The sequence below is a fragment of the Oreochromis aureus genome, linkage group 13 (assembly GCF_013358895.1).
Source record: "Oreochromis aureus strain Israel breed Guangdong linkage group 13, ZZ_aureus, whole genome shotgun sequence".
Taxonomy (NCBI): Eukaryota; Metazoa; Chordata; class Actinopteri; order Cichliformes; family Cichlidae; genus Oreochromis; species Oreochromis aureus.
The window spans coordinates 21,447,015-21,463,973 of record NC_052954.1 but is presented as its reverse complement, the minus strand read 5'-3'; the positions used below and the strand labels follow the sequence as shown (position 1 = coordinate 21,463,973).

Genomic DNA, 16,959 nt, shown 5'->3' with positions numbered 1-16,959 from the left:
ACCCGAACATTATCCATCAGGTTTTCTTTTTTGGTTTCCTTTCTTTCTTTTTTTTTTTTGCATGCACGTACCTGATGCACGGAGTCAGGACTGAGGTTGTGTCCTGGGGCTTTTGAGCTTCTCTTAGGAACCGATACAGGGACTATGGTCGCTGATATGTGTTAAATTTATGGCAGTTTTTATAGTAGCTGGCTTCACACTCTTCTCTAAATAAATAAATAAATAAATAAAGCCATATTAATCAGGGAGTTTGAAATGACGTACAGTGGAGTGATCTGCAGGTTTTTGTTAGTCTTAAATCATGTTGACAATATTATGGTAAATACAAATCTTTAGGGAAGAGGTAATGACTAAGTAGAATTTAGGGAAACTCATGAAAAAGGCATTTTAGTGCCTTGTTTAATGATGCTGATATTTTTATCCTCAAGCCTCATTGCTTATGGTTGTTCAGGAGAAATAGTTAACTTTCTAATTTGTTTTTTTCTAGTCAATAAAATTAAATGCAGAACGATGGACATCTTTGGGTTAAAGGTACTTCAGTTTGCAGTTAGGTTGGAAAATCTTCATAAGCTAAAACTGCTGCATGAAGTAAGCCCACAGGATTTAGTGACTCTCTTCAGTATTTATTGCGTCAAACTCCCAGCCCACAAGGACTTAAAATACACTAAAAATACAATTTGCAGTGGTGAAGGAGCTTGTCACACATAAATACTTGTATTGAACATTTTATTGCCAACACAGAAATCCTGTCCCATGTTCGGGGCTAAAACACAGCATTATAATAATCAGCCTTCTACAAGAGTAGGGTATAATCCCTTTATAATGATGCCTGGATCTTTCTATGTAACCTAAATAAGAAACTACACACAGTACTGTACAAGGCCTTTCATAATTTTCCTATAGACAATGGCTACTTTTCACTCATTTTCAGTCCAGTACTTTTAGAGAAATGCTATGTAAAACTGACCTATTAATCATCTAAGGATACAAAAAAGGCTCCTAACTGAAGGGATGGACCAGTGTTGTGTCTACACAACTTGACAAATAAACATTTTTTTATTGTATCTTTAGGCACTTTGTTACTAAATCCTCTCACAAACACATTTGTTCCCATTTCTTGAGCTAAATCTGTGAAACATGTCAAACATAAAGCAGTTTTGCAATATGAAATTGTATGTTTGCACCAAGGTGACTGTCAAATTAGCTGAAAAGTTGCCATATCTCGACGTAGTGTGCAGTGTGTACAGGTGTAGTGCAAGGATTCAACATGGGCCAAACTAATTCGGGCTGGACCTTGTAATTACATAAAAAGAATGTCTTTGATAGTATTCTACCACTTATGGTTATTACAAGTGAATACATGCACATGCATAATGTATGAAAACAATACCTGATCTATCACCATTGTGAAGACCATCATCGAGTATCCACTCACTTAAATGCTGACATTCAAATTTTAACTAAATAAATATTATAATAAAAGAAAGCAAGCAAGTGTTGCTTGACTGCTGTAAATGAATGAACTTCATTTATTCATTTGATATTTGCTACCTTAAGTGAGTTCATTTACTTCATCCTCACTGTATGCACACAATTATCAGTGTTTTCATAGAATTCACATTTAGCCTTTTGTCTATTTAAATAAGTTATTCTGATCATTAAAAAGTAAAAACAATATTCTTATGGGCGATCAGGATGGGCTAATTGTAGATGTGGGTGGGCCCTCTCCCCTTAGACATTAAAAAAATGATGAAATGCAGAATCTATGATCTAGAAAGCATCTGACTGACAACAGCTTAATTTTTCAGCATTAAAAGGATCCCAAACACACAGTGAAACACGGTCAGTCATGAGTGGGCTCCCCAGATCCAGCCAAAAAACAGCCAATATTCAAAGAAAAGCTTTAAATGTCCTTCAATAAGGATGGAGAAATATTCAAAGAATTTACAAGACAGCTTGCCTAAGAGAGTTCAGGCAGTGTTGAATCTAATCATACCAAATATTGACTTTCAAGTTTGTTAGAAATGTGTTTTTAGGCAGTTTACCTCATACACTGTAGGTCCATGTATGTTTACCGCACCTGTTCCACATCCCCTAGCAAAATATAAAGAAATGAGGGGCAGCTGAACATTTTTGCACAGTAGGTTAGTATGTAAATACACATGTTTGACTTTCAAATTCTTCCTTACATGAGACTGCAGCTGAGAATGTGTTCATAATTTAGGTTTGTACAAGACATCAGCAGATGGTCTTTCTTCACAAACCACCAAAGGTTTGGTGTTAAAATCACACATCACAGTTGTTTGTTTTAAAAAATAAAAACCAGAAACGAAATAAAGAATTCACCTCACTAACACAGAAGCATCAATGCAACATATCCCAGTTTTAAAGATATGTTTGCTTTCCCCCCCCCATCATCTGGAACAGTGAGTGATGCCAAAGGATTAATCAAAAATCTAATTTACAGTGCTCAAATGTGTAAGCACATCCTTTTGTCTTCAAGGAAATATGTAAACCCAAATATGCAAGAAAAAAACATCCCACACTGCTCAGTTTAAGATGATTTACAAAAGCATATGGTTACACTTATCGTGAATTCATGAACTCTCGCATACTGATATGAAAAGTTGAATATGATTTATTTTCTGGTGCTATTTATCATTTGCTTTGCTGTGTTAAAGAAGGACAAGGCTGCCTCTTTATCTGAAAGGCCAGGCTAAAGATACGAAGAATAAAAGCTTTGATATGTAATTATAACATTTGGAATTCATCAGAAATCACTCAATGCCATTACTTCAATTTTTTAGCCCATCCTACACCATGATGAAGACATTAACATGATTTGATAATTCACAAATCTTTGCAATTGAAATCCCTAAATTGTTGCATTAGATACTATTAATTCAGGTATGTTACTTATAGTTCTGAAGGTTTTAATCAAATATTTTAATCAAATGTTTTTACTCAACCACAAAACGGTCTATGAATTCCCGATAGGTCTTGCATCCTTGCTGTAAAATGCTACCAAAAGGCGTTAGTTATTGGGGAACATAGTGTAACATTGCAGGGGTTATTTAAGAGCAAGTGCTGCTGTTCACTGATAGAATTGGATGAAGTATTTGACAGAAAGTCCATTAAAAGAGATGGAGCTGTGAGGCAATTACAGAGTGCTGAGGGAAGCAGGATTGGAGCTTTTTATATTGTAGTTCAGACACAGTATGGAAAATTAGAAGAAAACCCATCTTCTGTCACAACAGCTGCTATTAATACAAGAAGTGGTCACTCCAGTCACTCTTCACTTAACCGCTACCATGAAGAATCTGTAGTGAAAGTGAATAAAATAGCTAAGTATACTTTTCAGATAACGAGTGGTACAGGCCAAATGACCCATCAGGTCAGCGTCTGTAGTTATGGTTGCTATGTTATTGCTCCTGAAAAATGAAACCCTAAAAATCGCCACTGCTCCTTCTCTTATTTCTCATGACCACTAATGAAATTAAAAATGACAACCAACTAATCTAACACAAATATTGCACTTCTAAGAGCATTAAAAAACCCCACCAATTACTGTGGGCTCAATGCGCTTACTAAGGAGTTTTCTCAGTGTTCTTTGTTTCTGTTACAGCCTGATTATGTACAAGGCTCCACTTTATTCAAATATATTCAATGCTTTTTGTCTCGCTATTTTACTAAGCTACTTGATACAAAACACTGAATGTTAAAATTGCAAGACCTACAATGAAAGCCTAATTTAGGGCTTCAGGAGTCCCAAAATAATTTATTAAGGGGATAAAATAAATATGAAAAAAATATTCTGCCTGTTCTTTAAGTTAAACTAACTTTCAATCCTTAGCAAATGTATGCAAGTCAGTACAATTATATTTGTATGTAAATAAGTTATTTCTCAGTTAGCATTAGTTGTTCTCATGCAGTTTATGAGAAAAAAACCCATTAAAAATATGAACATATGTGGTGACAAAAATAATAATACTCCAATTTAAATGTTACAACTTCTTGATTTTGGAACTACTGGGAATAACTGGGAATAACTGTTTAATACATAACTTAAAGGGCCATGCAGTGTAATGCTTGCTGCTTTATATTTTATTGTCAGTCTCTATTTTAGTAGCTTTGGAGGAATCACACCAAAAAAATCTGATAAAATATAAATAATATAAAAGCTGATATTACTTCTGAACTCTTTAAGTCCTTCATCTCAGACAGCCTGTTGTCTTCTGTTTGGCCAACTGGAAGCCTGGGCAGCTCCAGGTGCTTTGGAGCAATATCACATCTGTTTGGCAGTGTGGAGTTTCCAAATACACATATGTGTGTATAAAAGATAGATGTACCCAGCATGTCATTGTTTTCTGTGCTCTGTACTTTGAAGCTGCTGCCGTGTTAGTTTTTGGAGTCAGAAGTGACCAGATTTAGAGAAGAAAGCAAAAGTTTAACAAACCGCCACCACAAACTTTGCCGGTTTACTGGACAGACATGTGTACCTGCTAATAAGTTTAGTAGCACACTAGTAAAATACCAGAATTTAACTCTTCAACTCTAAAGGGCAAATTTCTAAACCTTCTTGCACAAGCTGTAGAACACTGTAAGCCATAATGTCAGTCAGGTTATTTCATGAAAATGCTCCAGAAGACACTAGCAACAGACAGTGGAGAGCTTGAGTCTGTGACTTGAATTAGTGGAGATGAGGCCAAGCAGGCAGATATAGTGTTCAGCAGGCTGCATCAGCACACGTCAGTCAAAGCAGCCGCGTCCAGAATCCAGAAGGATGAGTTATAAAGACCCAGTATATATTTGTTATGATGGAGGAGACTACCTCTAAAGACTAAAAACAGTGCATTATGTATTTTCTGTGCCAGGCTGTAAACAAGGTTTTTATTGCTTCTAAGTTGGCCATTTTACTATAGCAGTCTGTGGGGACTGACTCGCTTCAAGTGGCCTCGGCAGTTTTTTAAACACTTTTGTGTTGGATTAATTTTTCTAGCCTGGAGGTTGTAAACCTTCTAAACAACGTACATTGTTATTTAGAACTTTTCAATATTCGTGTCAGAGCCAGAATCAAATATGAATAATCAAAAAATCCATTGCTACAAACATGACATGAACATTTTTTTCTGCATCTTCATAGAGATGAAGTAAGCTTATCACACATTTTTTTTTTATACAGACTTCTCCATATATTGCTGGTAATTGAAACTCCAGTGTTATATCATACAGTCAGCTGGTAATTAGCTTAACCAGCCTGTTTTGAAGCATAGATGCCCTGCTGCTGTCCTTGTTGCTGCAGATCTTCTCATATACCAGACTGAATTTGAACATGTGAGAAAAGATTGGAGAAATTGCCATTTGTAGTTAAGAACAAAACATTTGTGTTCATCTCTGTTTTTACATTTTGCTCTTGGAATCTCCTCACCAGGAACAGGAGGAGGCAGTGCTCACAAGCAAAGGATGGTAACACACTACAGGCACCGGAAAGCTGGCCAGTCAGAGCACAGTAGGCTTATAGAGAAGAGGTGGGGCTCAGTGAGCCCAGAGCTAATATCACCTTTTTCATGCAGAGGCTTCAGCAAAGCCCATACATCAGACGAAAGTGGGCTTTTAGGCAGCCCACAGCTCTTATATCTGCTTCAGAGTAAGAAATAAATGAGGAATTTTTCAGACAATGTGAAACATTCACTTTTCTTAAGGGTCACGGGACAGACACTGATTATAAAACAAAAAGTAATGTTTATCATGATGTTACAGGTCCAGACTGGGCTTGGACAAAGAACAAGGAATGATTCATCTGGAGATCAGCGTCTCTGATGGGCGTGAGTCATAACAACATGTTACCTTGGCAACACAGAAAAAAATCGATTTATCACAATTTAGTTTAACAATGTTTTTTTTAAAAATATAATCAATATATATGACTAATTTCATTTAATTATATTATTATTATAGTGAGAAACAAAGAAAGTAGTCGGTGCTGAAATTCTTCTTCCCATCTGGCTACATGAAGTCTTCATACAGTCGAGCTTATTCATTTTTGAAGGGCTGGGCTGTGACTTGGCGCACTCGGCTCGACTTTCTTGGCCACAATGCGGAGAGGGGGGCACTTCCATAAGGGCCTTGTGTGTTAATGCCCTATCTCTGTAGAGAGTACTTCATTTGGCTGATGTTAACAAACTGAGACAGCTCTCTCTACTTTATGTATTAGTAAGAATATTGGCTTCCAAATTTTTGCCTCTATGCTTCACTTAATACTATGACCATAGGCACTGCTAAGCCTTGACTGTGGGCTACAGAAGGTTGTTTGTTCCTGTATTATGCTGTCTTTTTATCACTAATTTCTTGCTTACCCACAGGATCGCAGTACATAACTTGTAAACTTCAGAATTGCTCTGATGGAAACAAGAGCAAACCTTTTCCCGGGTTTATCATCCCTAATTCCCTTGTGGTTCAGGATGAATACGTTTTTATCCAGGTGGGTTTTTATTGTGAGGTCTGGTTTCATTAAAAGACAATTAAATGCTGTAAAACCAATGCGTTCACTCTCGTCTTAATGTACAGTCATGTTTTTCATTAACTAAAAGGGGCCATTATCCTGTGAAGGGATGGGGTAAAAATGAAATTGCAGCGTTGTGTATTACTACAATGCCACTCTGGCATGATGCACAACAGCCTAATTAGCAACAAACCCAGAGTTTTGATGGCAGTATAAATTATTTGACCTGAGCTTCGGGCAGTTAGTGTCTTCATTTATGTTTATGGATGTTTACCATAGATAGATGCACTCTATTCTGCTTTTGTAGGTGCCAGTAGGTGGCCAGTCTGTCCATTATGTGTCCTATAAACGAAATGCTTTCTACCCAATGAAGCTTCCCAAGTACACTCTGCCAAAGGTAAGGTAACTGGAAAGGATGCAGTGTTTGATTGAGAAGTAACATTAATTTAACTATAAAACATTTATTCCTCTGGGATATTTTGTTCTATCATTGTAAGTTTTCGTGGGTTGATTATTTCCAAATACTTTCATCAAGTTTGCTTCCAGTATTATTTACTGACAAATCCATTAAATTGTTTTCTGTGCTTTAATCTCCTGAAAAATGATATAGGATTGCATAATTATGTCTCTGTTTATTTAATACCATTGCACTGATTTTCAGTTTTCTCATCTATATCTACTTTGCTTAAATTACATTTACTTAAAGAAAGCAAATCTGGAGTTCCCGAGGGCTCCCCAAAATGTTCTGAAGCAGAAAATGTCAATTTAGCATCTGCACAAAAATGCACTGACTTCCATTTACTGCAAGCACAGCAGGGTGGCTTAGCAGTTTGAGAGACTGTGTTAGAACAACAGGAGAGATTTAGTTCCAGCAGTGTTGTTTCAATAAATCTATCCATCCTGCCTTGTATTCTGTGACCATTTTTTCTGGGAAGGGCACATCTTGTGCACCATGCTGGATAAGAGATTCAGTAAAATTAAAAGGAGCTTGGCTTCATTTTTAGTGCACAGCATGAAATGCCTTAGGTCTAATTGCTACAGACCCAGACTGAGTGATGTCAAGAAGTGACAAATTGTTAGCTCGCAGCTTTGTGCACATCGCTAAGCAGATTTACACTTACTTGTTCTTTAAGCCATTTCCTAAGAAACATATTGGCAAATGAGTAGTTAACTAATCCACACAGAGGCATCCACTCATGAATTCTGCTTATTTAGGACTTGCAGATAATCAGCACAGACGATAACCAGGTGGTGGCAGCGATTCAGGACTGGCACCAGAATGATTCCTACAACCTGTACATGTCTGAGTCCAGAGGGCTATTCTTCACCCTGATGCTGGAGGACGTTGTGAGCAGTGGAGGTCCCGAGGGAAATATAATGATAGACCTCTATGAGGTAGGCAGTGAATGTGCTGCAGGGGTGCTTTTATCTGACTACATGGTTTTGTAATATTAGGGCAGTGGCTTTTTTTTGTAGTTTCTCCTTTTATATATTTCATATATTTATTAAATTCTGTCTGTCTGTCTATCTATTATAGTATTAGTTAGTGTTGACATTAATGCCTTACTACTTAAGAATGCTTTATGGAGCACTAATTGAGATACTTCCATATGTTAACCCCAGAGTGTTATTGGAGCATATGGTTTTAATTTTATGTTCCAAATTAAGGTAAATAAAGGTATCATATATGGTTCCTCGGTTTATTTTCTGAACATTTTTCTTGACTGGAGTCCTGTCCAGTCACAGGCACAGGCTGCTGTAAGGTGGCAACAATCGCCAGTAAGAAAATGTGGCTAAAAATATATACTTTTCTTCAAAGGTCTAAGTTCATTTGAGTTCATTCACTGAACTGAGCATGCGTATACACACAAATGCAGGTTGTGCCCGAACAGAATACTTCAAGTGAAAAAACTGTATTTTCTGAGTCAATACTGAGCCCACTTTGAAGAAAAACAGTAGCAGTGAAGTATATCTCTACTACAAACAAAAAATAAATAGCATGGTGAAACCATGCTATTTATTTTTTCTTCTATGTGAAAATCAAAGAAAACTAAATAAATTATAAATATTGAATTACTAAATCAATTTTAGCAGTAATAAGACTCAAAAAAAAAAAACAACACTAATATATGTAACTGAAGTATAATAAAAATACTATAAGGGTATCAAAAAACCAAAATCACACATTTCACTGCTTGAAAATGACTGAAAGTGGGTTAAATGTCTCACTGGATCACTGTATGATGTTATAGGAACTTGTGGCAACATTCAGTGTATTATTCACTACTACTATCCTATATTTATAAGAGTTTTTTTTAAATACACAAATATGGCTCTCTAGATGCATCTGGTGTATGTCTCAAAATGGACTTATGGAAATATGATCAAATATAGTGCCACCATTTTTAGCCATAAATTCCACTAATTTCTAGAGACAACATCTATCTCAACATTTAGAACAACTATTGAAATACATAATGTAGAAGACTAAAGTCTGAAATACTCCCAGCCACTGCTGATTGGATGCATTAATGAGTATTGCATTCAAATGCATTTTTGTCACTATGTGTCACATACAGTAGCCTGATGCTGACTGATTGGGAGACGTTTATGTGGTTCCACAACCTCACAGTGAAGCCAGTTTTGACGTCTATATAAGTTACCAAATGTGGTTTCTTGCCCCAACAGAGTGTTTGCTTGACAGAAAATCAAAAAGTCACAAACTTTCATCACATTCATCAAGTAAAAATGTCAGATATTTACACACATTTTTTACCCATATACTGAAACTGTTTTTATGCCTTTTGACTATAAGAGGACTCTGAAGGCAACATGGGGAGAGCTAACGGAGACACTATGTGTCTCTAAGAGTACCATACAAAAGTTAAATCACTGGTTTGGGATCTTTCTTGAGCAACATAACAGACTCTGACAAGTAAAGCACCAACAGATGGACAAAAACTTTCATAAGAGTTCTTGTGGATTTTCTGCTGTGTTTTCCTTAAGTGCACTGAGATGTTTTAGATGCCCCTCCTATAATGAAGCAGATGTTACACTGCATTCATTCTGCAGCATCTGGGTGCTTCTCTCAGTTCTACTTTATGGCTGCTTTATCATCTTTTTCATGCAACATTACAGTTGCACAAGAAAACATTTAACAGGTTCAGTCATTAGATAAGGTATCATCGATATACACTTTAGAAAACACGGTCAATTACGGTGCATTGGCACAGTGCGGAATACTGGCTTTAACTAGTGCCCTGAACATATATCGGTGCTGACAGATCTACTATGAGGTTGCAGCAGCTGCACATGTATGCATCAGCCTAGATTATCCTCATCCTTAGCCAGCAGTAAAAGCATCACGTTGTTGAAAGCTAAGATAGCCATCAGCAGTAGTTATGCTGCTCTCTGCCCAGAAACATTTAGCTGCAGTGACCAGTAGAAGATATGAAATGGTCATTCATACTTTGACAAAGATTTGTGGAAATGAAAGAGAAATGTGAGCTCAAGTGATAGCTGCAGGTGAGAGTCTGCATCTCTCTGCACATAAATACAAAGAAGAAGACATATCTCAGGGCTGTGCCATATGTTGTTTTGATTTTGCAGAGTCCTACAGATGGTCCAAAATAGTGCTCCATGTCAGGAAAAACTATCACTTTCAGACATCTCTTCCTTTCCAAACTAGGTCTTCAGCTTTACTTAAGTTTGAATAATTTACGGTTATTTTTTTCCTCCCTTTTTTGTTATTTTTCCCCCCACTGCTCTCCTTCTCTCATGTTCTCAGGTTGCCGGGATTAAAGGGGTGTTCCTGTCAAATAAAGTTGTCGAGAACCAAGTGAAAACTTATATCACATACAACAAGGGGAGAGACTGGCGTCTTCTTCAGGCTCCAGCAACCGATCTCCAAGGAAACAAGGTCTATTGTGAACAAGTAAGTGGGCCACTGACAAGAGATACATTTGGTTATTTGGATTTCCATTATCTGCTTGCAAAAATACTGCAGTGAATCATGCTAGACCACGGTCAAAGTCTGCTGATAACTATGTGCCATAGCAACGCGGTTCTGAATGTGGCAGTAAGTGAAGAGGCCTGTTATGATTTGGTTTACCTTCCAGTATTCATTTATATTAAATACATATTACTACTGTAATATGTAAAGGGAACATATGATACCTTTCCTTATTTTTAGTCATATTCAAAGATGTAAATGTAATCCCTATGAGCCAAAGCTCAGGCTCCAGACTGCTCTGAATACTAGGTTCATGTTTTCGTCTTATGTGTTGCTCAGTTCCTGGCACAGCACTTAGATGAAGTCAAACATGTATGTACGCACTCTCTCAAGACAATATTACTACAGCACTGCGTACGCAGTAGGGGTGCAACATTTGCACAAATCTATACGGACTGGGGAATGACTGCAGGCATGAGCACTTGATCATCGTAAATCACGAACGAAAACTTGCGATGCACTTTCAGGCCACTCTTTACATTAATCCCTTTAAAAACTCCAGTTTTGCACTGAAATGTTGAATTTTAGAGTGTGTCTATGTCCTCTAGAGCCTTATATTATTCATGCAACAAGATGTTAGCAGCAGTGGCAACGAATAGGGTGTAAAAACACTGGATGATGGAACTACGACATGAGTAAATTTTGTAAATTCAATCTAAGTTTTAGTATTATTTCAGTAGTATTGAATGTGCAACATAGACATTTTACTTGCTGCCTAACCTTTGGTGTTTCCTGACATTTTCCTGGTTTTCCATTCAGTCACATGTTATTATGGAGATGATTTAATCATCAGGTTCTAGTTTTAAACACGTGGGGATTAAATGATTTAAAAAACACTGGATTTTATTTTTATTCACGTTTTGCATAGCATCCCAGCATGCTTTGAAAACCAGACTTTAATGTATTGCTCTGTATCATAGATTTTTGGACAGCTTTTTGTTTTTGTGTGCTAATAGTGCAGCACATTATTACATTTTTGCTTTATTTTTCTTTCTTTTCTTTAAAAAAATAAATAAATTAGTACAAAGCTTCACATTATTTCTTATTCCACCAGGGTAGGCAAAGACAAATCATAAAAGATAAGGAGCACAAGCATAAGTGGCAGACTTAGTCAACGAGAAATTAAAGGAAAATTAAAACATTTTTTAATTTAGAGAGATTCTAGGCCCATAAATTAAATCTAAAGAGGCACTTAATCCAAAAAGGTCCCACAAACACTTTCTTTCGTCCAAACTGCCTTTTAATCTACCAAGCGTACACTCGTAAGAGATTTATCTCTACTGCTGCATCTCTATCTCTAGCCATTTTCCACTAATTCTGGGAACTGTAATAAGTCCAGCCATATTTACTAAGCATTACTCACTATGTGAAATAGCATAAGCTGGGACTCATATTGCTTCATGAGCTTTGATTCGACTGGGCTACAGCTGCAACTAAAATGTTATTCTTTTAGTTGTTGTAATTTATGCTTGTTATGTTTTATTACAAAAAGCCCAAATATGGGCTTTGAGTTACTCATGTATATAACAATCAAATCTTCATGTCATCTCCCACCCATATATCTGATCTGTATTAATGTTTCATTTTGATTTGGGAAACTAATGTCCTTCGCGTTTCGCAGCCATACTGTTCGTTGCACCTGCACCTCCACGTATCAGAGAATCCTTACACCTCGGGAAACATTGTCAGCAAAGACTCAGCTCCAGGAATCATATTAGCATCAGGTGAGATGATATTTGATTATTTTGCACATCCATACTGTTGTTTACGCTCTGCCTTAATGCTGGTCTTTGATCACATCCTTCAGCACACAGTCAGATCTGTTTTTTTAGATGCGATTCCAGCTCTGTCTTTCTTAGCTGACAACAACAATTTAGAATATAAAAGGAAATCTGTTTGTCCTGCACATCTGTTGCATGTTCTTTAGTGGAACGACTAACAAAAGCACTTTTGTGTTGTTTCCGAATTAACGATCGGATCTGAAAACGTGACATGCTTAAAATAATTCAGATTAAAAATCTTTTTCATTCAGGCGTGGTTGGACCTGAGCTGACCAACGCTAATGTCAGCATCTTCATCACATCTGATGCTGGGAACACCTGGAGAGAGGTACATTACATTAACTGTTAGATTAGGGCTATGGGTACATTTTGTGATATTAGTACCTGTACAATGACTTCATCTCGATAGGCAGTGCTTTCTGAATGCATTACTTTGTTGAGTATAATCAGGTTTTCCTTTTGAGTCTTTTTATCCATTCAAGAAACCAGTGATAAAAGCTGTCTTCCCCATGACTATTCACTGAGTGTAATACGGAACAAAAGTTTTAAAACATATGACTTTAGTGAGCTATTATCTGAACAAAGAAGAAGAGAACAAAACAGGGAATCTGAGCTTTCATTGCCAACTTTTATTCCTCAGTTTTCAGCTGCTGTTGCTGCAGTCACATTTTCAAAAAAAAACCCCAACAAAACAAAAAAAACAAAGGCGTGAAGTTTGACAGCCAGCCTTGTGCATATCTGATCTTTAAAACAAATAAAACAAAAGGAGCATTTAGACTTTTTGCCATTGGCTTAAGTCTGAAAAAAAAAAATCAAAAATAAGAGCAACGCTCGCTTGACGCTTTCCTTTATTCACACAGTTGAGACTCTTGTGTGCTCCTGCTTGTTCATTGTATAGGTGTGAACATGCATGTTCTTGTACTTTGTGCAGACTTGAATTTTTCTCTGGAGTTATGAAGTGGAGCTGATTATGTCTGCAGGTTTTTCAGGAAGAGTACAGTGTGTTTTTCCTGAATCAAGGAGGATCTCTGGTGGCCATCCGACACACACCTCTGCCAATTAGACACATTTGGTAAGGCTCTCCAAGGACGCACCACATCTTTTTAGAGACTGTATTCAATCTTCAAAACAAGGGAGTTTGGGGGATTGCTTCCCCGCTGATGCTTTTCATACAGAATTCAGCTCTATTTGTGGCTGGTCTGTCTGTGATCCAACCATTGTTCTCTCCCTCAGGCTGAGTTTTGATGAGGGCAGAAAGTGGGACAAATATAGCTTCACCTCCTCTCCGCTCTATGTTGATGGGGTGCTGGGGGAGCCTGGAGAGGACACCCTTATAATGACGTAAGATTTGAAGGAACCATGAAGACTCAATGTGTTTCAGTTTAGTTAATTACCGCCCTTGCTAATTATATTTTACCCAGATGAAGACTTAGAAGAGTTCACAATATTCTTGATTTTATTTTATATGGGTTTTGGGTTTTATCAGCCAAGATGTAAAAGAAGGGTTTCTCTGCTCCTGCAGAACATGGGTTAGAGTCAGTGTATTGTTATTATTATTATTATTGTTATCATTGTTATCAGTGGAGTTACAGGTTTTTCATCTATTTCTTCTCAAATCTACCCCACATTTGATTAATTTTCTAGCTTTTCTGACTTTTTGGTGTAGAATATTCGGTCACTTCAGTCATCGATCTGAGTGGCAACTTGTCAAGATCGACTTCCGGTCCATTTTCCAACAGCGGTGCACATCTGACGACTATCTGACGTGGCAGTTGCACAATGAGGTAAGGCGGTCTTTCCGCTATTTGACTGATGATAACGCGAAGATTCATCCGTTGATTAAAGCCAAGAGAATCACTTTGATTTAGCTGCACAATAAAAGCAAGATGGTAAAAAAGAAACAAAAAAAAGAATTTCTGAAATGTTTATGATGCATTATTAATCACAGGGTGAAGTGTGCATCATGGGAATGAAGAGAATCTTCCAAAAACTGAAAGCAAACGTTCGATGTGTCAAGGCCAGAGATCAGTATATTTCCCAGATGTCAGATTCCTGCCTGTGCACAGAGGCGGATTTTGAGTGGTGAGTTCCCTTCTCTGCAGCTATACTCTTTTCACTTCATTAAATCCAATGCACAACACTTTATCAATCTCCAGAGGCAGAGTCTGTGAAGTAAACCTAAGGCACAACAAGAACAGTATTTGAAGAGATCTATTTTATAATTCACAACTTGTTATTCCTATTTCAGTCATGTTTTTTTGTAAATTTAGGACATAACTTGGTAATAATAAAAAAAAAAGTTTGACAAACAGATGTTTTTCTGCTTCTTAGTATATTGTGCAGTTCATTTATATTATCAGTATTCCTCAGCAAGTCACTTTTACCACACGGTGTTACCCAAACTTATATTTCTGATAATATGTATTGCAAAAGTATGAAAAATCTCAATTATAAAAAGTTTAAATACCAGACCGTGACCACATGATCACGAGATAAAGAAAAATGTGGGTGCCCAGCCTTCGCAATCACATGAAAGCAGGTTCATTGCTGCATGATTCAAGTGCCCTTGAATAGATTTCCATAATGAATAACAGTAATGGTTCACTCTAGACTCTATTATTAGCTACTTCTGTACGTCTAACAAGTATTGCTTCGATACTTGTTTATCACTTCAGACGGTCTCATCCTTTCTTTTATCTTTCTCATCTCACCGGGTCTGAGTGAGCAGCACAGACTAATATAACACAAGCTTAACACCACTTTATTACTAGATGACTTCTGGCTCCTGAGAGAGTGTTTCCCTGATCATGATAAAAGATTTATGACAGATCAGTCTAACTTTGCAGAGGTATTATAATTGTGTGTTTGTGTTAACACAAACAATGCTTTTGCTGCCTCAGAAATTTGATGCAAACCCCCCAAAAAACATCAAACGTCAAATACTCTGAGCTGCTTTGCTGTGGGAACTTTTTTCTAGCCCAGAACATTTCTGTTTGAAGGATACATGTAGTTATTGATTTTTTTAGTTTTAGTTTTTTGGAGTGGGGTTTGGGTATTTTTTATATATAAATAAATGATCAGTAATCTTGATAATAGTGTCTTTTTCCCTACTGAAACAGCGACTATGGGTTCGAGAGGCAGATCGATGGCACCTGTGCTCCAGCTTTCTGGTTCATTCATTCGGCAACATCTAGAGACTGCATCACAGGGGACAGCTTCCTCAACACCACAGGGTATGCTTGAGTCACTTGTTCATTATACTTTTGATTTAATTCAGTTTCATTTGTACAACACCAGTTCAAAGCAGTAATGTCAATGCAGTTTACATTGCACAGTCAAGACCATCAATAGTAGAGAGATCAAATATCCCCCACCAAGCTAGCACTTGGTGACAGTTTTCACAGGATGAGATTTCTGGTAGAACCAGATTGAAATGATGCCAGAAAAACAAGCAGCAGATGCACAAATGTTTTTAGTTAGTTTTAAATCAGCCTTCATGAATCACCTGTTGTTGTGTGAAAATAGTAGTCTGCATACAATGTACTTTCCAAGGTCTCCAACCTTAAAAACAGATGGAAAACATGTTTGAAAGAGACGTGTGTGGAGTTTAGGTAATTAAAAAGATCAAACCTCTGATTTTCTTACTTCAAATTAAGAGTGAGGCTTGCTTTTATTTATTGCCACTATTTAAATATCACACAAAATAAGCCAGCTGTATAGCACAGGCTTCCCACCACACTGAGCATCAAGTCACATGCTGCTTAAAAACTAGTCATTAAACAAGACTAAACCAGCAAACATATGTGTGAAATATGAATAAAAAAATATCCAATAATAAATCTGTTTGCATTAGTATCTTTGTTCCTAACAGGCTAATTAAGCTCATCTAATGACAAACAGTCGTATCCACTGTCTACATGTGTTGTGTGTCTGCTTTTATGCTCATGCCGTGCCTGACTGTCCTTTATTTTAGGAGTCCTCTTCTCTTTTCTTTTACAAATTCTAGATATCACAGAGCTTTGTCTAACAACTGCACTGAGGGAAACCTGTTAAAGTACAGCCCCAGACGACAAAAGTGTCCCAGTCAGGCTCCCAGGGGCCTCCAGCTCTTCACCAGCGAGGGAACGCTGGTAGCAACTTTGGGAAAGAATGTTACCTTCTTGGTTTTTCTGGAAGAGGTGCTGAGTTCACTTAAGAAAAAAAAACTGTAGTTTGCATTATAGGGTGAAGCTTTTAGGGTGCATGCTCTTTTATTGGTGTACTGTATACCAAGATGCTGTCATGAACATATCACAGAGGACCGAGCAGCAGCACATCAAATAAATATGCTGTGACATGATTTACAACATGACCTCATTCCAGTAGATATTAGAGAAAAAGCACACGGTTGTGTGTCAGCAAGAATGCTGACAAACAACCAAGGTTACAGCGTGAGTGACAGTATTTTCTTTCTTTTGCAAGGGTCTTGGCTCCATGACAAGTATAACAGTGGACTTTGGTGATGGAACCGCTATATCGTATGTGAATATAAGCTCCATCGACGACGGGGTCAAGCATATCTACAGTAAAGTTGGCATCTACCAAGTTTCTGCTACAGCAAACAACGCTCTGGGCTTTGACAGGGTCGTACTCTACCTCCATGTCTCCTGTGAGTGTAAAAAAGT

The 16,959-nt window shown here is 37.3% G+C and overlaps 1 protein-coding gene across 1 annotated transcript in view; it reads left to right on the top strand.

Moving 5' to 3' along the window:
- The window catches only part of LOC116333613 (VPS10 domain-containing receptor SorCS1-like), a 50,505-nt gene that overhangs the window by 21,187 nt on the left and 12,359 nt on the right, over positions 1-16,959 (top strand). The window contains exons 6-19 of the mRNA XM_039621401.1: positions 5,761-5,825; positions 6,363-6,481; positions 6,810-6,899; positions 7,718-7,897; positions 10,290-10,436; positions 12,136-12,238; positions 12,547-12,623; positions 13,276-13,367; positions 13,529-13,636; positions 13,962-14,079; positions 14,244-14,377; positions 15,415-15,528; positions 16,302-16,473; positions 16,757-16,943. Of these exons, the coding sequence (XP_039477335.1) occupies positions 5,761-5,825; positions 6,363-6,481; positions 6,810-6,899; positions 7,718-7,897; positions 10,290-10,436; positions 12,136-12,238; positions 12,547-12,623; positions 13,276-13,367; positions 13,529-13,636; positions 13,962-14,079; positions 14,244-14,377; positions 15,415-15,528; positions 16,302-16,473; positions 16,757-16,943 (1,706 nt within the window). The remainder of the gene's footprint in view (positions 1-5,760; positions 5,826-6,362; positions 6,482-6,809; positions 6,900-7,717; positions 7,898-10,289; positions 10,437-12,135; positions 12,239-12,546; positions 12,624-13,275; positions 13,368-13,528; positions 13,637-13,961; positions 14,080-14,243; positions 14,378-15,414; positions 15,529-16,301; positions 16,474-16,756; positions 16,944-16,959) is intronic.